The sequence below is a fragment of the Artibeus jamaicensis genome, unplaced genomic scaffold (genome assembly GCF_021234435.1).
Source record: "Artibeus jamaicensis isolate MK-2021 breed Jamaican fruit bat unplaced genomic scaffold, CSHL_Jam_final contig_685, whole genome shotgun sequence".
In the NCBI taxonomy this organism is placed as follows: Eukaryota; Metazoa; Chordata; class Mammalia; order Chiroptera; family Phyllostomidae; genus Artibeus; species Artibeus jamaicensis.
Genome location: NW_026521924.1, coordinates 6713431 through 6734906, shown reverse-complemented (window position 1 = coordinate 6734906; position 21476 = coordinate 6713431). Strand labels below are relative to the sequence as shown.

At 38.3% G+C, this 21476-nt stretch overlaps 1 protein-coding gene across 2 annotated transcripts in view; it reads left to right on the top strand.

Moving 5' to 3' along the window:
* SNAP25 (synaptosome associated protein 25) overlaps positions 1–21476 on the top strand; it is a 79154-nt gene that overhangs the window by 45952 nt on the left and 11726 nt on the right. Inside the window, exons 2-5 of one of the 2 annotated variants that reach the window (XM_037136452.2) lie at positions 3235–3370; positions 5170–5211; positions 13023–13071; positions 19614–19731. In XM_037136452.2, coding sequence (XP_036992347.1) covers positions 3299–3370; positions 5170–5211; positions 13023–13071; positions 19614–19731 — 281 coding nt within the window. In that variant the 5' untranslated portion in view covers positions 3235–3298. Of the gene's footprint in view, positions 1–3234; positions 3371–5169; positions 5212–13022; positions 13072–19613; positions 19732–19893; positions 20012–21476 lie in introns of both variants that reach the window. The other variant, XM_037136451.2, reaches the window with a different exon arrangement.

Here is a 21476-nt window from a genome sequence, read left to right as displayed (position 1 = left end):
CCTGTGAGACTTGGTATTATTTGCCTTGTTGAGAAAACTGAAGGTCAGAGCCAGTGATAAACTTGCCCAGAGTCACCCAGCAACTGAGTGCCAGAGCTACCAGCCCAACCAGGTTTTCTGAGAGTCAAGCCCTTTTCCACCCCAGGGAGCTCCAGCTGATAATCTATTCATTGTTTCCATGATCTACCATTTTATTCTGGAGGGTCCATCCTAGTCACTCAGGGGACATGGGAATTGTGCTTCTGCTCATCTTAAAGTTCTGGAGTGACTTGGCATGAGTTTATTCTAATTTCTGTGTCCCAGATCCCTAATTTCTAAAGTGGAGGCCTATATTTAAATAAAACAGAAACATTTAAACCTCTACATGTAATCACCCATACGTATTCTGGTGGCAGCCTGCATTTCCAGTTTCCAGTGTGGAGGCCTGTATTAAGCAAAACACAAAATATTTAAACCTCTACATGACATCACAAGTACATATTCTGCTGGCCAGAATAGGTGTGCAAAAATTAGCAGTCTCCTGGTATGATGGCCAGTTGGTATTTTAAATGACTGACCATAAAACTAATCTATCTTAAGCTTACTACCTTTCTTTTTCATGTCACTAGTAGAATGCAGCCCTGAAGCTTTTTTTCTCTTTTTTTTTACTATGATTTCATATTTGATGTTTTGCCCAAGATTCACTGGGAACAAAAGAACCATGAAATCTATTATTTCCAAAGAAGTTGTACTTTCAGATTCCTCCTACCTAGGAACTCTGAATAGTCTGTGTTACTTCACAAACGTGGTACTTGTGAAAGACTCTAACAGTGTGTACTAAGTTAGAATAGCAGAGAAATTCCACCTTAGCTGTCAAGCAAACACCGTAGCAGTGGGCCTGGGAGCTGGAGCCATAGAACCTCCCTCTGCAGGCGCACAGTGAAAACTTGCCTCTGTGAACGTTGGCTTCCTTGCCTCCCAATGGGTATGTTCCTCATTATTTTCATTTTATTTTTCAAAAAAAAGCTTCTCATACAAATCATAATAGCAGTAATAATAATCATAATAATAAAAACAATAATAAAAACATGGTATTGCCCCAACGCCCTAAATCTAATGTCCTCTCCCAGCTTCAGTTTTTAATGGAAGGACAAACATAACCGTGTTTTTCAGTTAGGAAATCCTGTTTCTAGGAAATGCCTTTATTCCATTTTCACTTTCCTCTGGGCTTTATTAGTGGAACACCAGCTGCTATAACAAAACAAACTCTCACATTTCAGTAACGTAGCACAATAGAAGGACATTGTCACCTCATATGAAGGTTCAGGGCTTTCTAGTCAGCTGTCAAGTTTCTTCCAGGCATGGATTCCGGGGGTGGGGTGGGGTGGGGCAAGCTCTTGCTGTGTCATGGCCTGGCCACCCTCCAGGGCCCTATTTTTTCTGGCAAAGGGGAAAGAGAGGGTGTCGAAGGAATTCCTGCTTTTGAATTGCTTTAGCCTGGCAGGTACATACAGAATTTTGACTACAACTCATAAACCATTTCTAGTCACATGGCACCACCTCCCTGTAATGGGGACTAGAAATGTAATTCCCACCTGGGAAGCCTTTTCCCAGAGACTGTGCCCTACCATCAGGGGAGAAGGGTAAATGCTGGTACACGGGTGGTTTCTTAGCCACAAGACACAAGCCCATGCCTTCCACAGTTGTGCTACTCACAGAGAATTTTTTATCATTATCAAATAGTTATCTTCTTGAACTCTTCATCTGATGGCCTTTTCTTGGGACATGACTTCCTTTGGGAGGCCTGCTGTGACCCATGTGCACCCATGCTATGTTCCCACATATAATTAGCTTCACACTGAATAATCTAATTTCCTTATTTCCTTCCCATCTTCCCAACTGCACTGTAGTTCTGTGACAGCAATGAATTTCCTGTCCCATTCATCATCATATTTTTAGTGCCTAACACTGTCCTGCCATATTACAGGTACTCAATAAATATTTGAGAAGGAAGGAAGCATAGGAAAAAGAATGGAAAAAAGAAGAAAGGAAGAAGTGAAGAGTGGGGGACTGGTTAGCTCTGGAGATAGCTCAGTCAGGCTACCTATAATTTGTACCATAGGGGATTTCAAGAGAGTAACCAAAAAATGGACTGGTCACATTTCAGGGCCAAGGACACATCTCTCTTTGAAAAAACAGTTGTCTACCCCCATATAAGCACTCTTGGCAATCTCTAATAAAAATTGAAAAAGACTAACCCTGACCAGTATGGCTCAGTTGATTGGACATCATCACCCCACAAAGCAAAGAGTCACCAGTTTGTTTCCCTGTCAGGGCACATACCTGGGTTGCAGGTTTGGTCCCCGCTTGGGGCATGTATGAGAGGTAACTAATAAGTGTTTCTCTGTCATACTGATGTTTCTCCCCCTCTTTCTCCCAACTATACCATCTCTCTGAAAAGTAAACAAAAAATTAAAAATTCTTAAAAACTTAAAAAAGACTAAAGATTTTCTGTCTTTTGTTTCTAAATTCCTCTAAATAAAATGAAATATTTCTCGGCAACAAAAAAGAATTAACTATTAATGCATGCTACAACATGAATGAATCTCAAAATAATTATGATAAGTGAAAGAAGTAAGGAAAAACTAGTACATAGGGTATCACTCCATTTATATAAAATTTTAGGAAATACAAACTAATTTTCAATAACAGAAAGCATATAAACAGTTGTCTCAGTCTGGGTTAAGGTGTTCGGTGGCGGTGGGTATGTTCACTTTCTTAATCGTGGTCATGGTTCTTTGGGTGTATACATGAGTGAAAACTTCTCAGATTACACAATTCAAATATGTGAGATTTATTGTATGCCAATTATACTTCAATAAAGCTGTTTTTAAAAAAATGTGAGATTTAAAAATACTAACCAGAACTGCTCCCCTCCATCCCATTATTCCTAATTCTTCAGTGGTCTGTATCTTACAAGATCCTTCATAAGTAGACAGGTATCTTCCTCCATGGTAATATTGGCAAGTATGCATTCTTGGTGACTATTGGAGAAATGGCATAATTCTCTTGACTCCCGTTGAGTAATTCTCTTAACTCCCATTGAGTAATTCTCTTGACTCTCTTGAGTAAGGCTTCCAGCTCAGAAGATGACTGAATCATGGAGATGGAGTTTGGGCCACCTATATCTTCCATTTATGCACACCTACACATATACATATAAGCTCTTACATGTTAAAATCTGCTTCTTCCCAGGTTCTGTGGCCAAACCCATCACTGACCCCCCAGCCCAGGCACCCAGCCACCCTCCACCACTACCATGGCCGAAGATGCAGACATGCGCAATGAGCTGGAAGAGATGCAGCGAAGGGCTGACCAGCTGGCTGATGAGGTGAGGGATGGAGAATTAGAAGGGAGCAAAAGACAGGGGAAAGGTGGGAAAAGTGCTACTTCTAATGTCTCAAATAAAATTAACACACACACACACACACACACACGGGATAGTATAACTGTATTTCCTCTATGCCTAAGGCCTCTGCAGACAACCATTGGTTTAAATATAAAACCTACATACAAATTAATGTCTTAGCCCAAACTCTGTTTCTAGAAATCTAGAGAGCCAAGATCCTCTAAAGCAGCTATGTCTTTGGGTGTCTTACACTTAGTGCGCTGGAGCTGGCTCAGTTCTGAGAGCTGATTGTCACATTTCCCAGAACTTTGCAACCTGGTATTAAAATTGAGTTATATAAACTAAAGATTAAATAAATGATATTAAAATCAGAGGTACTAAATACTCAAAACTCATCAATTTCTAATCATTTTACTGTATTTTACCACTATCTATGCTCTCAAATTTTGTGACATGTTTTTGATCTATAGTGTGGAGATACGATATAATGGTGCATAACCAGGAATCTTCCCAAGTTCACTGTCAGTGACACCATGTGTACTTACAAATCAGACAGGGTCAGAGTATTTACACTGGGAATCTGCAAACACTACAAATCAGGGCTGGTCTCATTGTTTTGAGGATTGTCTAGTATTTGAAAACTAAAATTCTCTTCTGCAAAGAAGTCTCTTGTATCATTGACAAATGAATAAAATTTTAACATATGTCTTCATTGTTTCACTTTCCTATTACTTATTAACATAAAATATCAACCAGGGTCCATGCCAGAAATAACTTGTTCTACCCTTACTTAGCTATGAGCACAGAGGTCAGTTCAAATCAACAAAAGCTTTCAGGGAGAACCAATTGGTTATATGGAATTTCTAATAAAGAGTATTGTGTATTTTATTACTTGTAAATTTTGTGCTACTCATCATTTACAAACTTAAATCATATATATGCTCATATTTTTTTTCTGGAAGGCCAGATGTTAAACACTTGCCAGCATACCACCGCCTACAGCCATTCTATTCCCCACAGCAGTCTGTGCACAGATCCTCCAGGAAATTTAACATTCTTCATGTTTCACAGAATCTTGCCCCAAACAAATTCGTCACTAGAAAGCATAGCTTTGAGGAGTCACACAGGTTGTTAGATTCTAGTAGTTTGAAAGGGATGAAGAAAAAAGTAACCACACAGCACCTGATGACCCAGACTTTCATCTCACTTTTTCTTTTCTAAGGATGAAGATAATTACTATGGCTGTCTCTTCCTGTAGGCTAGGTACTTTCAATATGCTTGATATTTTTTTTCACCCTAAAGTGGCAGCTTAATTTGTTTTGGTAAGAATAGCTAATTGTGTTTTTAGGAGCTTTCTAAGGAACTCAATTAAGATTCATCTCAATTCATAATTGTTTGTCCTTAAAATTCAATATTTCTATTCTAGGGTGGTCAGATTAGTCCTCTGAGTGTTTGAGATCATTTTTCATGCATACTGCCCATGCAAAATTATCTTTTCCAGATTATTTTTTCTCTGATATCCAAATCAGCTTCATTTGGTTCTGATTTTATGAACATCACCTTTAATGTAATTGCTTTAGGGGATCTTATTAGGTAGAAAGCCTGACAGGTAAGAGATTGAAAATGGGAAGAACCTTTGTGATTCAGCTACAAACAAAAGAGAATATGTGATAATAACTCTTTGGGTTTCTGAAAAGGGAAGAATGTAGTTCTGTTTTCCCAAGACCTCTGTTCTGAATTCTGCACTTATGATTTTATGTTGTTTTTTTTTTAAATCTTAGTCGCTGGAAAGCACCCGTCGTATGCTGCAACTGGTTGAAGAGGTAAGGACTGACTGTCGTTTATGATAAACTAATCCTTTCACTCACATATTCTTTCCCTAGACCCTACTGCCTTGATCCCATTGATTCCAGGCTTAATAGAGCCAACCCAGTAGCCATATAGTAAGGGAGATGCTGTATTGAAGTTGCCAGGTATACACTCTCCCAGCCCAGGCTGCCTTTACAATCTGAGAAGCAGAGAAGGATAGTAAAGGCTCCCATGAAATCACAAAAGACTGAATCACTTTAAACAAATCAGAGTGATTGTTAATATACAAAGGAATTATCTATATAAAAGCCTATTTGTAGTGATCTTGATGCCTTTAAATTGCATCTACTTATGACACTCTCTTTTGTCTTTAGCCACGTGTATGGTTTTTTAAAATATGTACCTCCATAGATATAACATTTTCAGAAATTGTTATGTTTGGAATCAGGCACTAAAATTCATGAAACAAGAGAAATAACGTAAAATTCATAAAATAAGAGGATAATTCTTTAATAAGGGGGAGATATCAAGACCAATAATGTAAACATAAAAGCTCTTTTATATTCCTGACTCTGAATTGAACATTCATTGCAAAGCATGGTTAATAAATCCCAAACTATTTTAAATGGGTAAAATAGGTCAGATAGCAATTATGGAATCAAAAGGCCATTTACAGTAAAATTCACTGATTCCAATCTGGGAAAGCAGCAGTCAACCAGGAAGAATAAATAGATTAATTGAGCTTGTCCTTTGGGAGAGATGAAGTGGGAAAAGAATGGGGTGGGTTATATTTATCTTAAATGAATGAAATAAGCCTAATAGCTTTTATTCAGTGAGATGCTATTTTAGCTATGATTTGAAACTGATAATCAATATGTAAATGCATGTGTGGTTATCATTTTTGGAGATCTCGGAGGCTCTGTAGCAGAATAATTAAATGAGCCAACTTGTCTCCTGTCATTATAAATTGCTTATGCAATGACATGAATGAAAAAAAAAGATAAATTTTACAATGCTGAAAGGAAGAGCAGCTGCCTTTCACACTATAGAAGCCAACATCTCTTGTTTCTGCAACTTTGGCTTCTCATCTAGGAATGAAATATTATGGCTAAATGAGAATTGCCACAGGAGAAGCAGGGAGAGGTGAAACTAGGAGCTCCTGGGACACTTAAGAAGGGCAAGGAGGTGTGGACTTAATAAAATCTGTTACCACTAAAAAGGGCAATTTGAGTCTGCGATGTAGCACAGATTGGCACCCATAGGAAGGCAGGCCATTAAGGAACCCTCAGCAGCACAGGAAAGCAGCCTTTGCTTTCTAAATAAAGAGATATTTTCCTTTGCTCTAACCCGGGAACACCATTCATGCAGAGATACTCAAGAACCAGGAAGGCAGATCATCTAAGTCTAGGAAGGCTGGAGAGGCTTTCAGGTAGATTTATTGTCCCCCAGTCTGAGAGCAAGTGAAAGGAACAAACGTTAGTAACATTTTTGTGTCAGCTCTGATGTTGATCTGAAGGGAGCCCAGAAGTCCACTGACGTAATTATCTCGATACATCTTTATCATCTTCAACCATAGCCTCCATGCTCATCTTTTAAATTTTTTATTTACGTGTATGCACATGTGAAGTATATTTCTAAAATAGCAGAACTATCACCAATTTGCTCACCTGTGCAATGTCAAGACACTGCCCAGAACGTGAAATGCTCCAACCCAGGGGTGGAGCAAATGCATCAGAAAGCATGACTTTGGCCCTGGTCAGGTCAGGGCACATGCGTGTTCAGTCCCCTGTTGGGGTATATACAAGAAGGCCACAATTGATGTTTCTCTCTCACATCAATGTTTTTCTCTCTCTCTCTCTCCCTTCCCCCTCCCAAAATTAAAAAACAAACCAAAAAAGTGCCACACCACTTTGAACTGGCCCCTCACCCATCAGAGTTATTGAGCCACAGACATTTCTTGTTTGTGTCTTCTTAAATTGCAGGCACAGTCGGCCAGTTTTAAAAAGGGAGTGTCTGCTCTAATTTATTCTGGCAGGAAGAAAGAATCTCAAACGCTCCATTCATTGAAGTAGGATTCTCGAATCATACACGTTAGCTTCTCTAAAGTGTTTCTCGATCAAACATGAAGTTGCATCTTAGACCAAGGAGTGAAACAAGTGGAAGTTCTCTCCTACCTCTAATGAGTGAGAGGAGAATATTAGACTTTTTCTCCTGAGGAAATTAGGAGCAAGCCATTATTAGAGTAGATTGATCTGTTCTTACTTCCTTTGGGCTTATTTTATTTTTATGGTCAAACAGCTCTTATGTCTAGGACATTGGCTATTCAGATGATATTCTGCTTTTCAATCAAAAAAGAAATTCTCTTTAAAGAGAACAAGCATTAAATATTCATCAAGGGCAAAAATGATTTGATTTGGAAATCTGAGCATTAAATACCAGGATCTTTCCCATGATCCCAAGTGTATCACTGCTATATAATTTGAATTGAGCAGAATTTCTATTGAAATTCAGTCTCAAAGACGGGAAAGGTTACTACTCGCATGATGTCTCCTGAAGACAAACAGTCTCACTTTCAGTGGAATGTCTGACTTCGAGCATTCTCTCATAGACTGTAGGGTGTAACAGAGTTGTGGGGTAGTGTGGAGGTGACCTCTCCGAGAGGTCCCCCCCCCCCCGTGCCACAGACACGCGTGAATGAGTAAATATGGCCGAGACAAGATGAAATCTGTTTGGAGATGGAGGTGTGGGCTGTGGCCAGTTCCTCTGGGGAGAAAGAGGCCAGCAGTGGCCAGTTTCTCTGAGGAGAAAAAGGCCTCGAGCACCTTTCTCCATTGCCTTTTATTGGGTTGTAATACACAGGAATACAGGCGGCAAGGATCAAACAGTAGATAACATTTCAAAGAGGTCTGAGGGTTTCAGTCTGAGTGAGTGTCTGTCAGGAAGAGAGTTGCAGAAACTTTGGGAGACATACTCATTTCCTCTTGGACCCTTATCATATGAATGAAAGCACTCTTAGCAGAGCAGATTTCACAGATTTATCAGGAAGTCTTTGTGGTGCCAGATTTTTCCCCAGGGCACACGCTGGCCAGGCAAGGAGCTGCACCTCTCCCCAACTGGTATTCAGGCTTAAGGGGATTAGAGCCAGGAAGCGCTTCCCCCAGAGGACATGGGGATGCAGGCTTTGACAAAGCTGGGGGGCGAGAGTCCATTGCTCTCTGTTGCAGCCCCCTGAGTCCTTCCATTTAGGCCTCCCAGGTGATAAGTCTGGCTTAGGTTTCCCCCCGCTGTGAGGGGTCTTACCTGTCATTGACTTCCAACCAAGCTCTGAGGGCAGGGAGAGGAACTGAGGCAGCGTTTGCTACCAGAGACAGGCTTTGTCTCCTGTGGCTGGCATTCCAAAGATCCTCTCTCACCCTTAGCCACAAGGGGTAGAGATACAATTCCTAAAATCAGGCAGAGCAGTCTACTACAGGGTAAAGTCTTATTTTTAGTAGAAGCCACCTCATCAGCTTTTCAAAAGTGATGTAAAGTGACACAGAGGTCAGTGAGGAAAGTTCAGAAGAGCCTAATGCCTATACAGACAAAAAGTTAGCAATAACATAGCATTTGGTTCCCAGCCTGGAGGTGGCTACTGACTCTTTTGATGGATGCATTTTAACGAATGTGTATGGAATGTCTAACTATGGGGATGGGAAGGAGATAAAAATTTATCTCATGCAGGAAAACAGCTATGAAAATAGCTTTCCAAATTCAAGGCCACACCTGCCTTAAGTACATGAAGGAGGCAATTACCTCTGGTGGGAGAGTCATGAATGTATCGTAAAGGAGTATTTGACGCCAGACAAAAAGATGAAGTCTGCTATCACTAAATGCCATCTATACATGAATACATGGGGTTATGAAAACTCAGCCCAGGAAGAGCCACACTGTGTCAAGGCAGCTGATTCAGAAGCCTGGAGTAGTGCCTTGGGGTTCCCCAACATTTTATGGCTGTTTTAGCTTCTTTTCTTTTTATGCCAACTTATCTTTCAAGACACTTTGGCCATGAAAAGAGAATTTGCATTCCAAAGCTATACCTGTGTCATGCCAGCCTTTCTGCTAACATGGAAAATCCAGGCAGGGCAGCTGTTTTCTGACAAGCCGATGCAGGTCTTTTGGTACTCTGGCAGTTAGAGAGCACCTAGCCCCTGCTGGTTTCAGCTCAGGTGTATTGGGCTGGAGGGAAAGCATCTCAGAATGACAAAAGAAAGACTTTAGAATGTTCTACAAACATAGTTTTAGTTCCTGTGCAAGAAAGGAAAAATAAAAATTGAGGAAAAAAGAAAAACAAGGCATGGACAAAAATTCTTCACATCTCAAACTGCCCTGTTTTTAGGTACAAAATTGTCTCGGCAATCTCAAATAGAAAACAAGAATTGAGCTAAGACAAAAATAGAACCATCTCCTCTCACTCTTAACTATTAAAACATAATACTCTTTGAGGAAGAGGAGAAAATTATATTCTGCCACCCCTGAGATACGGTTCCCATCCCTGCTCTTCTCTCTTGCACATCTGATAGTTTCCCCAAAGAACAATCCAGTTAGTTTGTGAGCTGTCAGCAAAACAGTGAGGTCAAATGTACATTCTAACATTTATTGAGAACCTACTCTGTGCCAGGTTTTCATTATCATCAAGTTTTCATCATCAAACATATGTTAGCTCACTCAATCCTTGTAGCCACCTTTCACTACTACAGTTGACCCTTGAACAATGCACAGGTTAGGTATGCCCACCTCCTACACTATCAAAAATTGAAGTAAAATTACAGCATTTTGATCTCCATTTTACAAAGGAAGAAATGGAAGTACACACCAGTTAGGTAACTTGCTTGACACACACAGGTGCAAACAGCAAAGATGAAATTAAAGTCCAGGTCTACCTGATTCCATAGTGTAAATTCTTATGCACAGCACATAATTTCCTGTCCACCAGCAACTTCTACAATATTTCCTCTTTTTTTTTGAGAATTCCACAAAAACCAGAAGGATCTAAAAATGGATTAAAATAAAATAAAAGCAACTCATTCTAAACTGATTGAGATTCCATACAAATTAAGTCCTTTATCTTAATGTACTCCTTCTTGAACCACTGTCTCCCATGAAATTGAACTTGTAGAAGCCTTTGCATTCCATAGCTCATTTCATCCTCCTAAGTAATCTGAAAGTGAAGGAGCAGTTTTTATTCCCATCAGAGAGCTGGGAAAGTAGAGAAACAGAACAGGTGACTCTAGAGCAACAGAATTTCACAGAGAAGTCTGGAAATCAGACTTACTCCCAGATCCCTGCTCCTTCTACCTGAACAGGTTGTCACACCATGAAACATAGAAGCCATGTATTTGTCTACCTACCTTTTATCCTTAGTGCCTGTGCAGAATGGAGGCTCAACAAACAGTGAATGAATGAAGGAATGTATGTATGTACAAATGAGCAAGTGAGTGAATGAATCAACCTACCAAACACCCAATCTTATCTGGCATCTCTACTCTTATCTTAAAGATGAGAAAACATCCTTTCAGTCTCACAAGTAGCTGCTGGCTGAGCTGAGAGCACAACCCAGTATTCCTGACTCCTTGATCCCTGTTCACTGCTTCTGTTTTTCCAAGTTGGGGTAAACTCTTGCTCCTTTGGATTAGTTCTGTGAATTATTCCAGTGTTGAAACATTTAGCAGTAAATGGAACAAATATGAAATTGTATTTTCAGAGGTCCATATAAAATAAAGGGTACAAGAGCATATCAAAAAAGTATAAACAGGTGAGAGCTAGACAGACCCAACAGAAATCACTAGCCTATTCCCACCCACTGTCCCGAAGAGAATGGAACAAGAATCTTATGCACAGCCTGGAGCTGGGTGCTCAGAGGAGAACATGCTCTATAGTGGCTCTGGACTCACCAGAACTTGCATTGTCACATGCATATACCTGAATAAGTCATCTGCTTTTTATAATTTCTTATCACATGCAATGGCTAAAATTTGCAGAAAGGGGCAAAGAAATTATTAAAATACAGGCTAGAATAGACAGATGTCTTTACAACACATTTAAGAAGATTTTGAAATGTCTTCTGGGGTCTAGAATCTTGCTGCTCAGTGTGTCCTTGCACTAGTAGCAACAGCTTGGGAGAGCTAGTTAGAAATGCAGAATCTCAGGCTCCATCCCAGGGTCAGGCATCCACAGAATCAGCACCCACATTTAAAACAGGTATTTCCTGTGCAGGGGACTCATATGCACATTAAAGTTTGAGAAATAGTGGTCTAGAAGCTTCTGATGGTAGTGGATAATAATGGTATTTTTAGTTTGCCTAGATATCCTGCTATAGATGTATTTTCTGAAGGCACTTATTTTATGAACACTTCTCTAATGCTAACTATAGGCCTGCATCATGTGCTCACATACCACATATTAACTCATTTAATTTGCATAATAACTCAATGACCTAGTAACTATTATTATGTATGACGAATGAGAAGGCTAAAGCACAGAGCAATTAAGATATTTGCCTGAAGTCTCACAGCTAGAAAATGAAATCATGAGGAATTCCAGAGAAGAGTCTGGCTCTAGAATCTGTGCTGTCCATCAGTCTCCAGACTACAGACTGATTTCACAATTAAAGCTGATCCAATTGTGTCCAAAAGTAAGGTAGCCTTTTGTGTCTGGGAGAGTTAAATGGTCACATTCTCTGAAATGGGGAATTATAAAAGGTCACAGAAATCACTTAGTATTTTACTTAATTTTTGGAAGCACTATTGGAATTGAATTGTTAAAATGCTGTTCTTGTTTTTTTTTTTAAAAAAAAACAACACCCTCTGTTGACTGCCACTAAACATCTCTCTCTTTCTTAGTTTAAAATAAATTTGTGGAAAATAAATGGGGTTGTGAGAGATGTCTTATTTTAGAATTTATTTTAGGGGACACAGGAACTTTCCTCGAAAAACAATTAATTCATACTGTAAGCATTACCACTTTATTAACTGTTTATACTTATTAACAGTTACCTTGTGAAACAGAAGGTCTTCCATTGAGAAGTGTAATAAAGACTGTGATAAAGCTCATGAATAAATTACTTCATCACATTATTGTGCAGAATTTTGTATTTCAGAATAAAGAAATTTAGATTTCACCTGAAATAATATTATATTTATTTTAGATTATTCTAAATTTTTTTGTTCTGAATTTTATGAGAAAAATTTTTATTTCTCATCTGCCAATTCCTTTTCTAAATCTCACAGAAGAATGAGTTTCCTTCTGAGCTGTGTTTCTCAGCCTTTGTAAAACAATCTTTTCCTTTGATAAATCTAAAAATCTCACTCCCCCAAGACTCTTACACATCTTTCACAGGTGGCATTCCTCCCCAATTTACTGATGGAAGCTTTCTGATGTATGGTTCCAGAAAAGAAGATTTAGTCTAGAAGGTTTTGTAAGGTTAGCTTTCTGTGGTTGGTGTTATGAAAATGTAGGTGTTTGTATTTTCCAAATGTAAAGTTACAGTATAATGTTAAGTATATGTATTCCAATTCTATGCCAAGCCCTATCTGCAACCCTGTCTGTGGAGGCTGAGCTATACCCACCTCTTCTAACCTGAGAATCCCTGATAGAGCAAGTCCACAGGTGACCCATTCCTCTGAGTCCCTCCTGAGCCTCTAATACTCTTGCCATGTTTCTTCCCTCTTTTTCTTGGGTCCTTCTTCATTTTCCATTTCTAATAGAGCTAATTGTCCCTTTACTGATTTTTCTTTCTTTCTTTTTTCTCTAACTCTTTTTCAACTTTGCTACCATTCTTGGAATATAGAGTAAAGATGCTGGTATCAGGACTTTGGTTATGTTGGATGAACAAGGAGGTAAGTCAAGATTTCTTCAGTAAGAACAATTTTTGTCTAAATAAGTACATAAAAATGCATGCATACACAGTCATTTTGACATGTATTAAAGACACATATGAATGTATTATAGAGGTTTTATTACCTTGCCTTTTTTTCATTTGTCTGTTGAAAAGATTGGTAAAGGTAAATGTATGGAAATGTTGAGGCCTTCATGATTAAATGAATGATACTAACCTCCCTGTTATATATGGTGGGGTAATACTTATTATTTGTTTGGTTGGTTTTTAAATGATAGTATTTCATACAGTGTGAGAATTCTTTTATTTACCTATTTCCAAGCTTTCCCGTAAATTTCATTTTCTTCTAAAAATTGTTAGAATGAGAGAATAGTATATATATCATGCTATCCATTTCTTTTGGCCATCTTAAGTCAGTAGCTGGCCATTCTGAATTTCAAGTTATTATGGAGATGCCTTAAATAACTGTGTGCTGTTTTTAACATATTATATGTCAAGGGGGGGTCATTGGAAAATGGGAAATTGAGCCAATTGAAATATTAGACCTGGTTTTAAAACTATGGAGACTCTAGAAGCAATGAAAATCAAAGGGCCAACAATTTTGTGTAGCATCTGCAGGTGGAATCAAGAAGAACAGTACAGAACTTCTTTGTCTCAATACATGTAGTCATATGGTGATGATTTGTTTAATTTTAGCCACAAGTTAGTTACCTGATTTCACTCTGAATTCTAATAGTAATAACAGATTTTTGAGAAAATTTTATCTTTATCATGTTTTATGAAAGCATTGGAAAATTCTTCAGAATCATGAAAAAGTTTTATAGCATCAAAGATAAAAATATAAAACTCACAACACCTTATTTGCAAGTTGTTAAATAAGCTGTTGTGAGATACCATAATCAAACTTGTAAGTTGTTATGAATTTTTATATTTTTATCTTTGTTTGTGGGGTACCATAAACAACTCTAAGCAAAAACCTCAAGCTGGGAAAAATGTTGCCATGCAGATAAGAGACATAAAGCATTTTTCTAAAATCAGAGAGCCTTTGCATATCATCAAAGAAAAAGGCAACAAACTAAAATAAAAATGGATGTCAGTTATAAATCATCAGTTTACAAACAGACATATGAAACTATGCTTCAACCAACAACAATAATAACATACTACTCTTTAGCAGACTGACACAGATTTTTAAAATTTATAATCACCAATGTGGTGAATATGTTTGGAAAACACTAACTCTCATTCTAGAGATGGGCACTATAGTCTAATAACAAATGTTTGAAAAGCAGTTTAACAATATTTTCAAATTTTGAAGTGCAGCCATCTTTGACCAAGACATTCCACTCTTAGAATTGTACACTGCAAACATACATTGACAATTACATAAAGAAAAATGTACATGACTCACCTGTAATCATGTAAAACTGGAAATAGCCTAAATGTCTCTCAGTGGAGAGACCAACCAAATGAATTATGCTCTAAAAATACCCTGCAACCATTTATTATAGGGCAGGGGACATGCAGGGACTGGAGTAAGGTGTATCATTGGGGTCGTCTGGGAAGCAAATGCTGAGAATCAGTTAAAAGTGCATGAGATATATTAGGGAAATGTCCGATGAGTCGAGGGGAGAGGAAGGAGTAGGCAGGGAAAGTCTCCTGACTGTGAGGCACATCTGACAGAAGAGAGGAAGAGCAGGGAAGGAGAATTGAAGAGAATTGAAGGAGAATAGGAAGAGTATCAAATGCAGTATTACTCTGAGGACATCTCAGCCAGGCTAACAGGACACCCAGGAGCAAGAACTACCCAAAGAACAGCTCCACATTGGGCAGGAATGCTTCAGTTCTGGTAATACCACTGTGCTCAGCCATTGGCTAGAAGCACCCTGGGGACAGCATGGCCTCCATGTAAATGCTGTGGCAGATCCCATAGGTGCACCATCTGGAGGTGTCAGCTAAACCCTTCCTCCCAGTAGGGTCCCTCTTGAAGGGACATATGAGGGATGAACACTCATAGCTGTCATGTAAGGACTTATGCTTCTATATTATTCGTTTGTATTCAAAATTTTCAGTAAATATATACCAATCAATCAATAAAATAAAAAATATTTGAAATCAATTGAACATCAACCCCAATGTTTCCCCCATTGTTTAAAATACAAATTGTCAAGATTTATATGCAAATAAATGAGTCTAGTGGAGTTGTATTTTGAGGAAACTATAATGGCTGTGGCAATCTTCAGAACTCCCCAAATAATTTTGCTATAATTGTAAGATTTACTGGCTTGATCTCTGTAGCAGTGTTCCAGACTTTGAAACTCAGGATGCAGCAAGACATTGTTTGTTATTAAATTAAGCAGCAGATGCCCATATAGAAGAGTTGCACCCCATTTCCAGAGCTAAGTTGATACATATACATTCAAATAATTAGCAGTTCTGCCTTATTAACTCTCTTAATTAATAATTTGTATGTGAATGGGGGTAAAAAAAAAGGAGCATTGCAATAGGAGGAAAGATTGAGCAAAAGTTTAGGAAAATGCCTTTTTTATCCCCCTAACTATAAAGCATGGACATAAAATCATGGAAAATAATATACATAAATCTGAGATCGAAAAGAGAGAATGTGAATAAGATGCTTAGTGAATTGCAAAGTTCATTGTACTTCAATGAAAAAAATCCAGAGAGAAAAATTTCCAAATTGTCATACACATGCAAAAGTATATTATTCTTAGCACAAATGATTCCCAGAAACATCGACATACTGTTCTCTGAGAAGCAAAACAGAATAGCAGATTTCCCCCACAAGATAGTTAATGTTCCCAGCTAACACATTTCAGTTGTGGCCACACCACAGTAACTGCTGAATTCCTCAGTTAAATGTGCTTCACACGTTCTATTTATAGTATAATAGGAGATGAGGACCTTTTTAAAATGACGGCTACGCATAAGTCAACAACTATCTTCACTGCCATCATAAATGCATTTTAATTCTGCCTATGCTGTATTTATTTGTTTAGATCAGTAACTGCTTTAAAATTTCTCTCCAGTTATACCCTAGTACTTCTGTCTATACTTGAATACTAAAGGTGTTGACTGTTTCAATCTGCAGCTGCACAGGCTTCCCAGGAAACCATCATCCTCCTAAAGAGCCATTCCAGTTGCCCAGCTAAATGACTGAACTCAGAAATTCCTTACTGAATTCTTGTTTTATACCCAGGTATCAGGAGACACCAAGGAGCACCAAGCATAACAGACAGCCCTGGAAATGTACTGAGATCTGGGACTTTTATTGTCTCCAAGTGAATCCCATTGAAACAACCTTAGCACTAATGTGTGATGACTTAACTTTTCACTTACTTATTTCTTGTTCGTTTTGTTGGTCTTTGCTCAGTTATGTTTGTTTTGATGCTGAAGTGCAGCTTTAGGGAAAAATTGCATGGGAGCAACTCTAAACTAAACAGTAAAATCATTGACCCCTGCCTGGAAGAGTAAAGACAAAGTCAAGCTTCATCCAGAGGGCTTGTTGACTTTCTTAAAAGGTGCAGAAAAAATAGTATTTGTGAAAACATACCTCTTGCTAAAGTCCACTCACCAATATGTTATCAATGACTAAAGCTGCAACTGTCCGATATGGTAGCCACATGTGGTTATTTAAATTTATTTGAATGAATTTTCATATGTTTAATGATGCCAAGAAAAGTGAAAATCATATAGGCAGCATTCATTTTATAACCGGATGTACTCATGAAGTCTTGCACACCAATCGATAGCATTGATGTCTTGCTATTTTTCTACTATTTTTTACCAAGTTGGGGATTCCAAGGGCCCCATATGTCTTACTTGAGTAAGATTAGTAGAATGGATGACTAAATTTTTATCTCTGAGCATCCTGCTGTCGGTGGATCTATCACAAGTATCCAGTCATCCAAACATGGTAGAAAAAATTCAAGCTGTTGCCCCAACACATAGCGTTATCTAGTGGAATACCTCTTCTGACTGAAAATGTTATTGTCCTTCCCAGCTCCAAAAACACAGAGAAATGAGCCAGAAAGCAAACTTAGGGGCTGAAGGAGCAGTCAGCCCTAGACATTGCATGACTCCAGTCTCCAAGAAGCTGCTGTCCACCTCAGAATGGAATGAGGATATTGGTTATTTTCAAGCAATTCCTGAGAAATGTCTTCATAGAAATTATTGGTGTGCTCAGAAGTCCCAATATGCTTAACAGCCACAAACATAACTCAGTATACCTTAAAAATTAATATTATTGTTAGAATGTTTGTGAGAAAATGGTTCCATATTTTTTAATTAAGCATTTGGTTTACAATTGTGTATAAAGATACACTCAACCAACATTGGTAGCTATAAAATAATTTTCGGAATCAACTTTTCTGAAAGAGCTTTAGAATCCTCTCTTAGCTATGACCTTACTGAGCAAGCCAGAGACTATGGCAGAACCCAAATCTCAGAATATGGATTTGGATCTGCTTGTTTTTATCTTTTAATTTGAATTATTTAGTTCAGAAGTCCAATTCTTGTGGACCAATTTTTCTGTTAACCTCCTGATCCCTGGAGGCACAGTGCATGGATTTCCTGAATATAGTTAGAGTTAATGTTTTGATTAAAAATATAACCTTAAGAGAACTCTTCAGGAAGAGCAAATGCCTTAATATATACCTATTCCCAGGCCAGAATCTGTATGTATTTCAGCTGTCATTAGTTGAATCCAACAGGCTTTCTTCTCCTAGATCCCAGACATTCCTTCAATCTCATCTCAACCCAGAACTCCAGGAAGTCATTAGCAATTATTTGATTAGGGTTTGGCATCCTATTTTTGTCTGTACTTACCATGGTTCTTCTTTTGATTATGTTGATTGTTTCCAACCCTTCCATTCTCTTCATTTAATAGTTAATTTGATCTACAAACTAATTTATTACATTTTTTAAAGAAAAGTAGGATGAAGTTTTTAAAAAGTACAAAATCTTCTGGGTTGTAAAGAATAGCCATTTATTTATTTATAGCTTTTTTTCAGGCTAGTCTTGAAGATCTTAATTACTATACCTGCATTTATTCAGCAAAAGGTCACCAGCACTACACTATTATTTCCTCAAGCTACCCAGTGCTTGATGAACATTGACGTTTTGTCTCCACTGGTCATTTGAAAAGCATAGCAGTAACAGCAGGTTCCTGATAATCTGAATTCTGGTTTTTTAGCCTCACAAAATAGAAAACAATAAACTCTTGTTTTCCAAATGGACAGTCTCCCTAGTTTGGGTCACTACTGAAGCTTTGTTTTTCAGAATGACAATTTTACTGTACCATTTAATGTGAAATTGTTTTTAAGTGATTATTTATGCCCATACACTGGAGATGTATTTGCTAGTTTTCTCCTAATCATTCCCTTACTCCCAGAAGCATAGGCATGCATGTGTGAAAGTATAGAGGAAAAGAGGAATGGAAGTGTAATTATGTTTTGTAATTAGACAACCAAGACATCCCATTGCTGCTTTCCTTTAATGGTCTTAAAAGCTATTTTAAAAATCCTTTCATTGAATTTGTAGTTTACTCAACTTGGTGATGCAACTTTTGAAAAATTAATCAAGTCAGTGTATGTAACTCTGGCAACCTAGAAGTATAATTTGTTTTTATAGCTATCAATCTACATCTTTAATACACTAAGGTCAGCTTTGCTGGCAGCGATAATTCAGTACTGTTCTAAGTTCCAGTCCACTCACTGCTCTTCCTCCAGAGACTCATGTGCTCATTTACTCTGCTTTCCGCTTGCAGCTGGAATCTAGCATGCCCTCCATGGTGAAGAATGGGGGATCAAGGGACATAGAAGTGAAACACCTCCCAAACTCTCTTAGCAAATAAGTCATACAATGAAGGATGAACTGAAATGTTCCAGTCCTTGTAAAGTTGTGTGCTGGTGTTGCTATTTTTATAGATTATCTGAATTAAGTATTCAAAACTAAAAACTACCCACAAACTGCTTTCGTCTAGATGGCCACAGCTAAGAGAAAAAAGATCCTGAACCCATTGCCAATTATCACTTTAGTTGTTGTTATCCACCCCTCTCCAAAAAGATGGATTCTACTTCCAACCCCTTACATGATTGAGGATACTTTAAAAAACCATGATAGAGACATTGTTAAGGATGAAGCAAATATTTTATCTAGTAGCATTAAATCTCAATGCCTATCACACAAACTAACACTTTGTTTTTCATTCATTTGGGTTTCACTGGCATATGAGTAAGTGAATCTGCTGCTTTTTTTCCTAGATACTCAAAACCAGACAGGCTTACATACCCCATCCCATCATTTCTGAATTGCAAACAATTTTGAGCATCATTTTTCTTCATTTCCTTCTTTCCGTGCCTGCATAGGGCAACAGAAGCTGTCTACAGCAATGCATCCACTTGGACAATGCATTGTAATATCTCCTCTTATCTTTCAAGTTCCGTTTCACATAGTCATTTCTCATGTTCTGTTGGAAACCCAAAAAAAATTCATTCCACACTGTCATCCCTTTGTCCTAACCAGAACAACTCGATCGTGTTGAAGAAGGCATGAACCATATCAACCAAGACATGAAGGAGGCCGAGAAAAATTTAAAAGATTTAGGGAAATGCTGTGGCCTTTTCATATGTCCTTGTAACAAGTAGGTACTGGGTACCAGCTCTAATCTGTGGCGTCCAGTTTTCTTTCTTTCTTTTTTTTTCTTTTTTAATGTCAAAGTGAATGTCTGAAGTTTTGTCTTTTTTTTCTTTGTCCTTTTCCATCTGCTTCATTCTGTGGGGATAAAATACTTGTGTTTAATCAGAACAACTGGAACGCATTGAGGAAGGGATGGACCAAATCAATAAGGACATGAAAGAAGCAGAAAAGAATTTGACGGACCTAGGAAAATTCTGCGGGCTTTGTGTGTGTCCCTGTAACAAGTAGGTGCTGCCTGCCTGCCTGAAGCTTTGGTTTCCCAAGGCCCATCTCCAAGCCTTGAAAAGCTCATTCCTGCCAGGCACAAAGACAGGATGAGCATGTGGCATGCAGAACAGATCAATACCGTCTCCAATGCATTCATCTCATAGCATAGATGATATTAGTGGGAGTTACTGTTGATGCATTAAAAATCAGGCATACTACAGTGAAAGCTTCACTGTCAGCAACTTTTATTGACGAACGTTTCAACATTTTCCAGAAAGTGTACTTTGAGGCAGAGACTAGCCTCAGGAAAGAGTCACCCAATGAATTTTATTTTCTCCCAACCCCAAAAGTCAAAATTGCAGAGTTAGAAAAGACTAGGGCTAAGTTTAGAAGATGAGAAGCACATATATCAAGGTTTGATTTTTCAGAAGTAAACAAGACAGGGAATTTGGCCCAGGTAAGCATTCTGTAATTAGAGTCCATGACAGTGATTCACACTTCTCAACTGCCCGCCAGTGGCCAAACCTGGTCAGCAATTAGACAAAAGATGACACAGCCATAACTCAAGGCAGAGGCAAGGAGTCCTTCAGCAAGAAGTGCTCAAGCCTTACCCAAATTGGACCTATCCCTCTCAAATTCTCCATCTTGGAAGATCTACCTGTACACTGGCCAAAATGTTGAAATGTGTAGATTTTGCATGCACAACATCACAACACATTCAACTGTTCTCAAGGTTCTGCAACGCTTTTTTGGAATGTAGCAGAAATGTGACATGTGGTTATAAGGGTTTGTGACAGAAGGACCCTGAAAACGAGGGTTCTGGAAGATAGTCTCATTTGGCTAGCTGTGGGAAAAAATGCATGAGTGGCTTGTCCTACATGCATTTGGAAAATTAAACCCATTACATGACCTCCCTCACCCCTCCCACTTCCCTTTCAATAGAAACCTTTTTCCTAAAAGCTTTCCTGATCCTAGCTTTTAGAATAGAAATTGATGTGATTTCTAGCTAATTATATGACCATTCACGTCCTTTAAACTTTGAGGCTGATTTAAAATATCCCACTTCCTGTTTAGGAGGGGGAGGGGCTCAATTTACAAATAAATTTAAAACTTCTTTTTAAGAAGAATGATCTACAGTAAAGCGTGATTAACTGGAATCTAGCTAACTGGAACCCTCAAATTTTTTCTCCCTTCCATCTTTGGCAAAAAGGGACAAAGGGGGAAAAATTAACATCAGGAATTGAAAATGGGCAATTTGGGTAGCTTGGATTCTTTCACACAGTCTTCCTTCTGTAACTCCCGCATCTAAGAGGACCAAACAGTAAGAGGTGATCTTCAAAGGAAAAGCCATTAGACACATGAAGAGAAACCATAACCGAGAACTGATTTGATCACATTCACTACCCTAAGACTAAGGCAAGAAAGTGGCTCAAGAATTTAACCAATAATCGCCAATTACCCTCAAATGAAATTTTCCTCCAT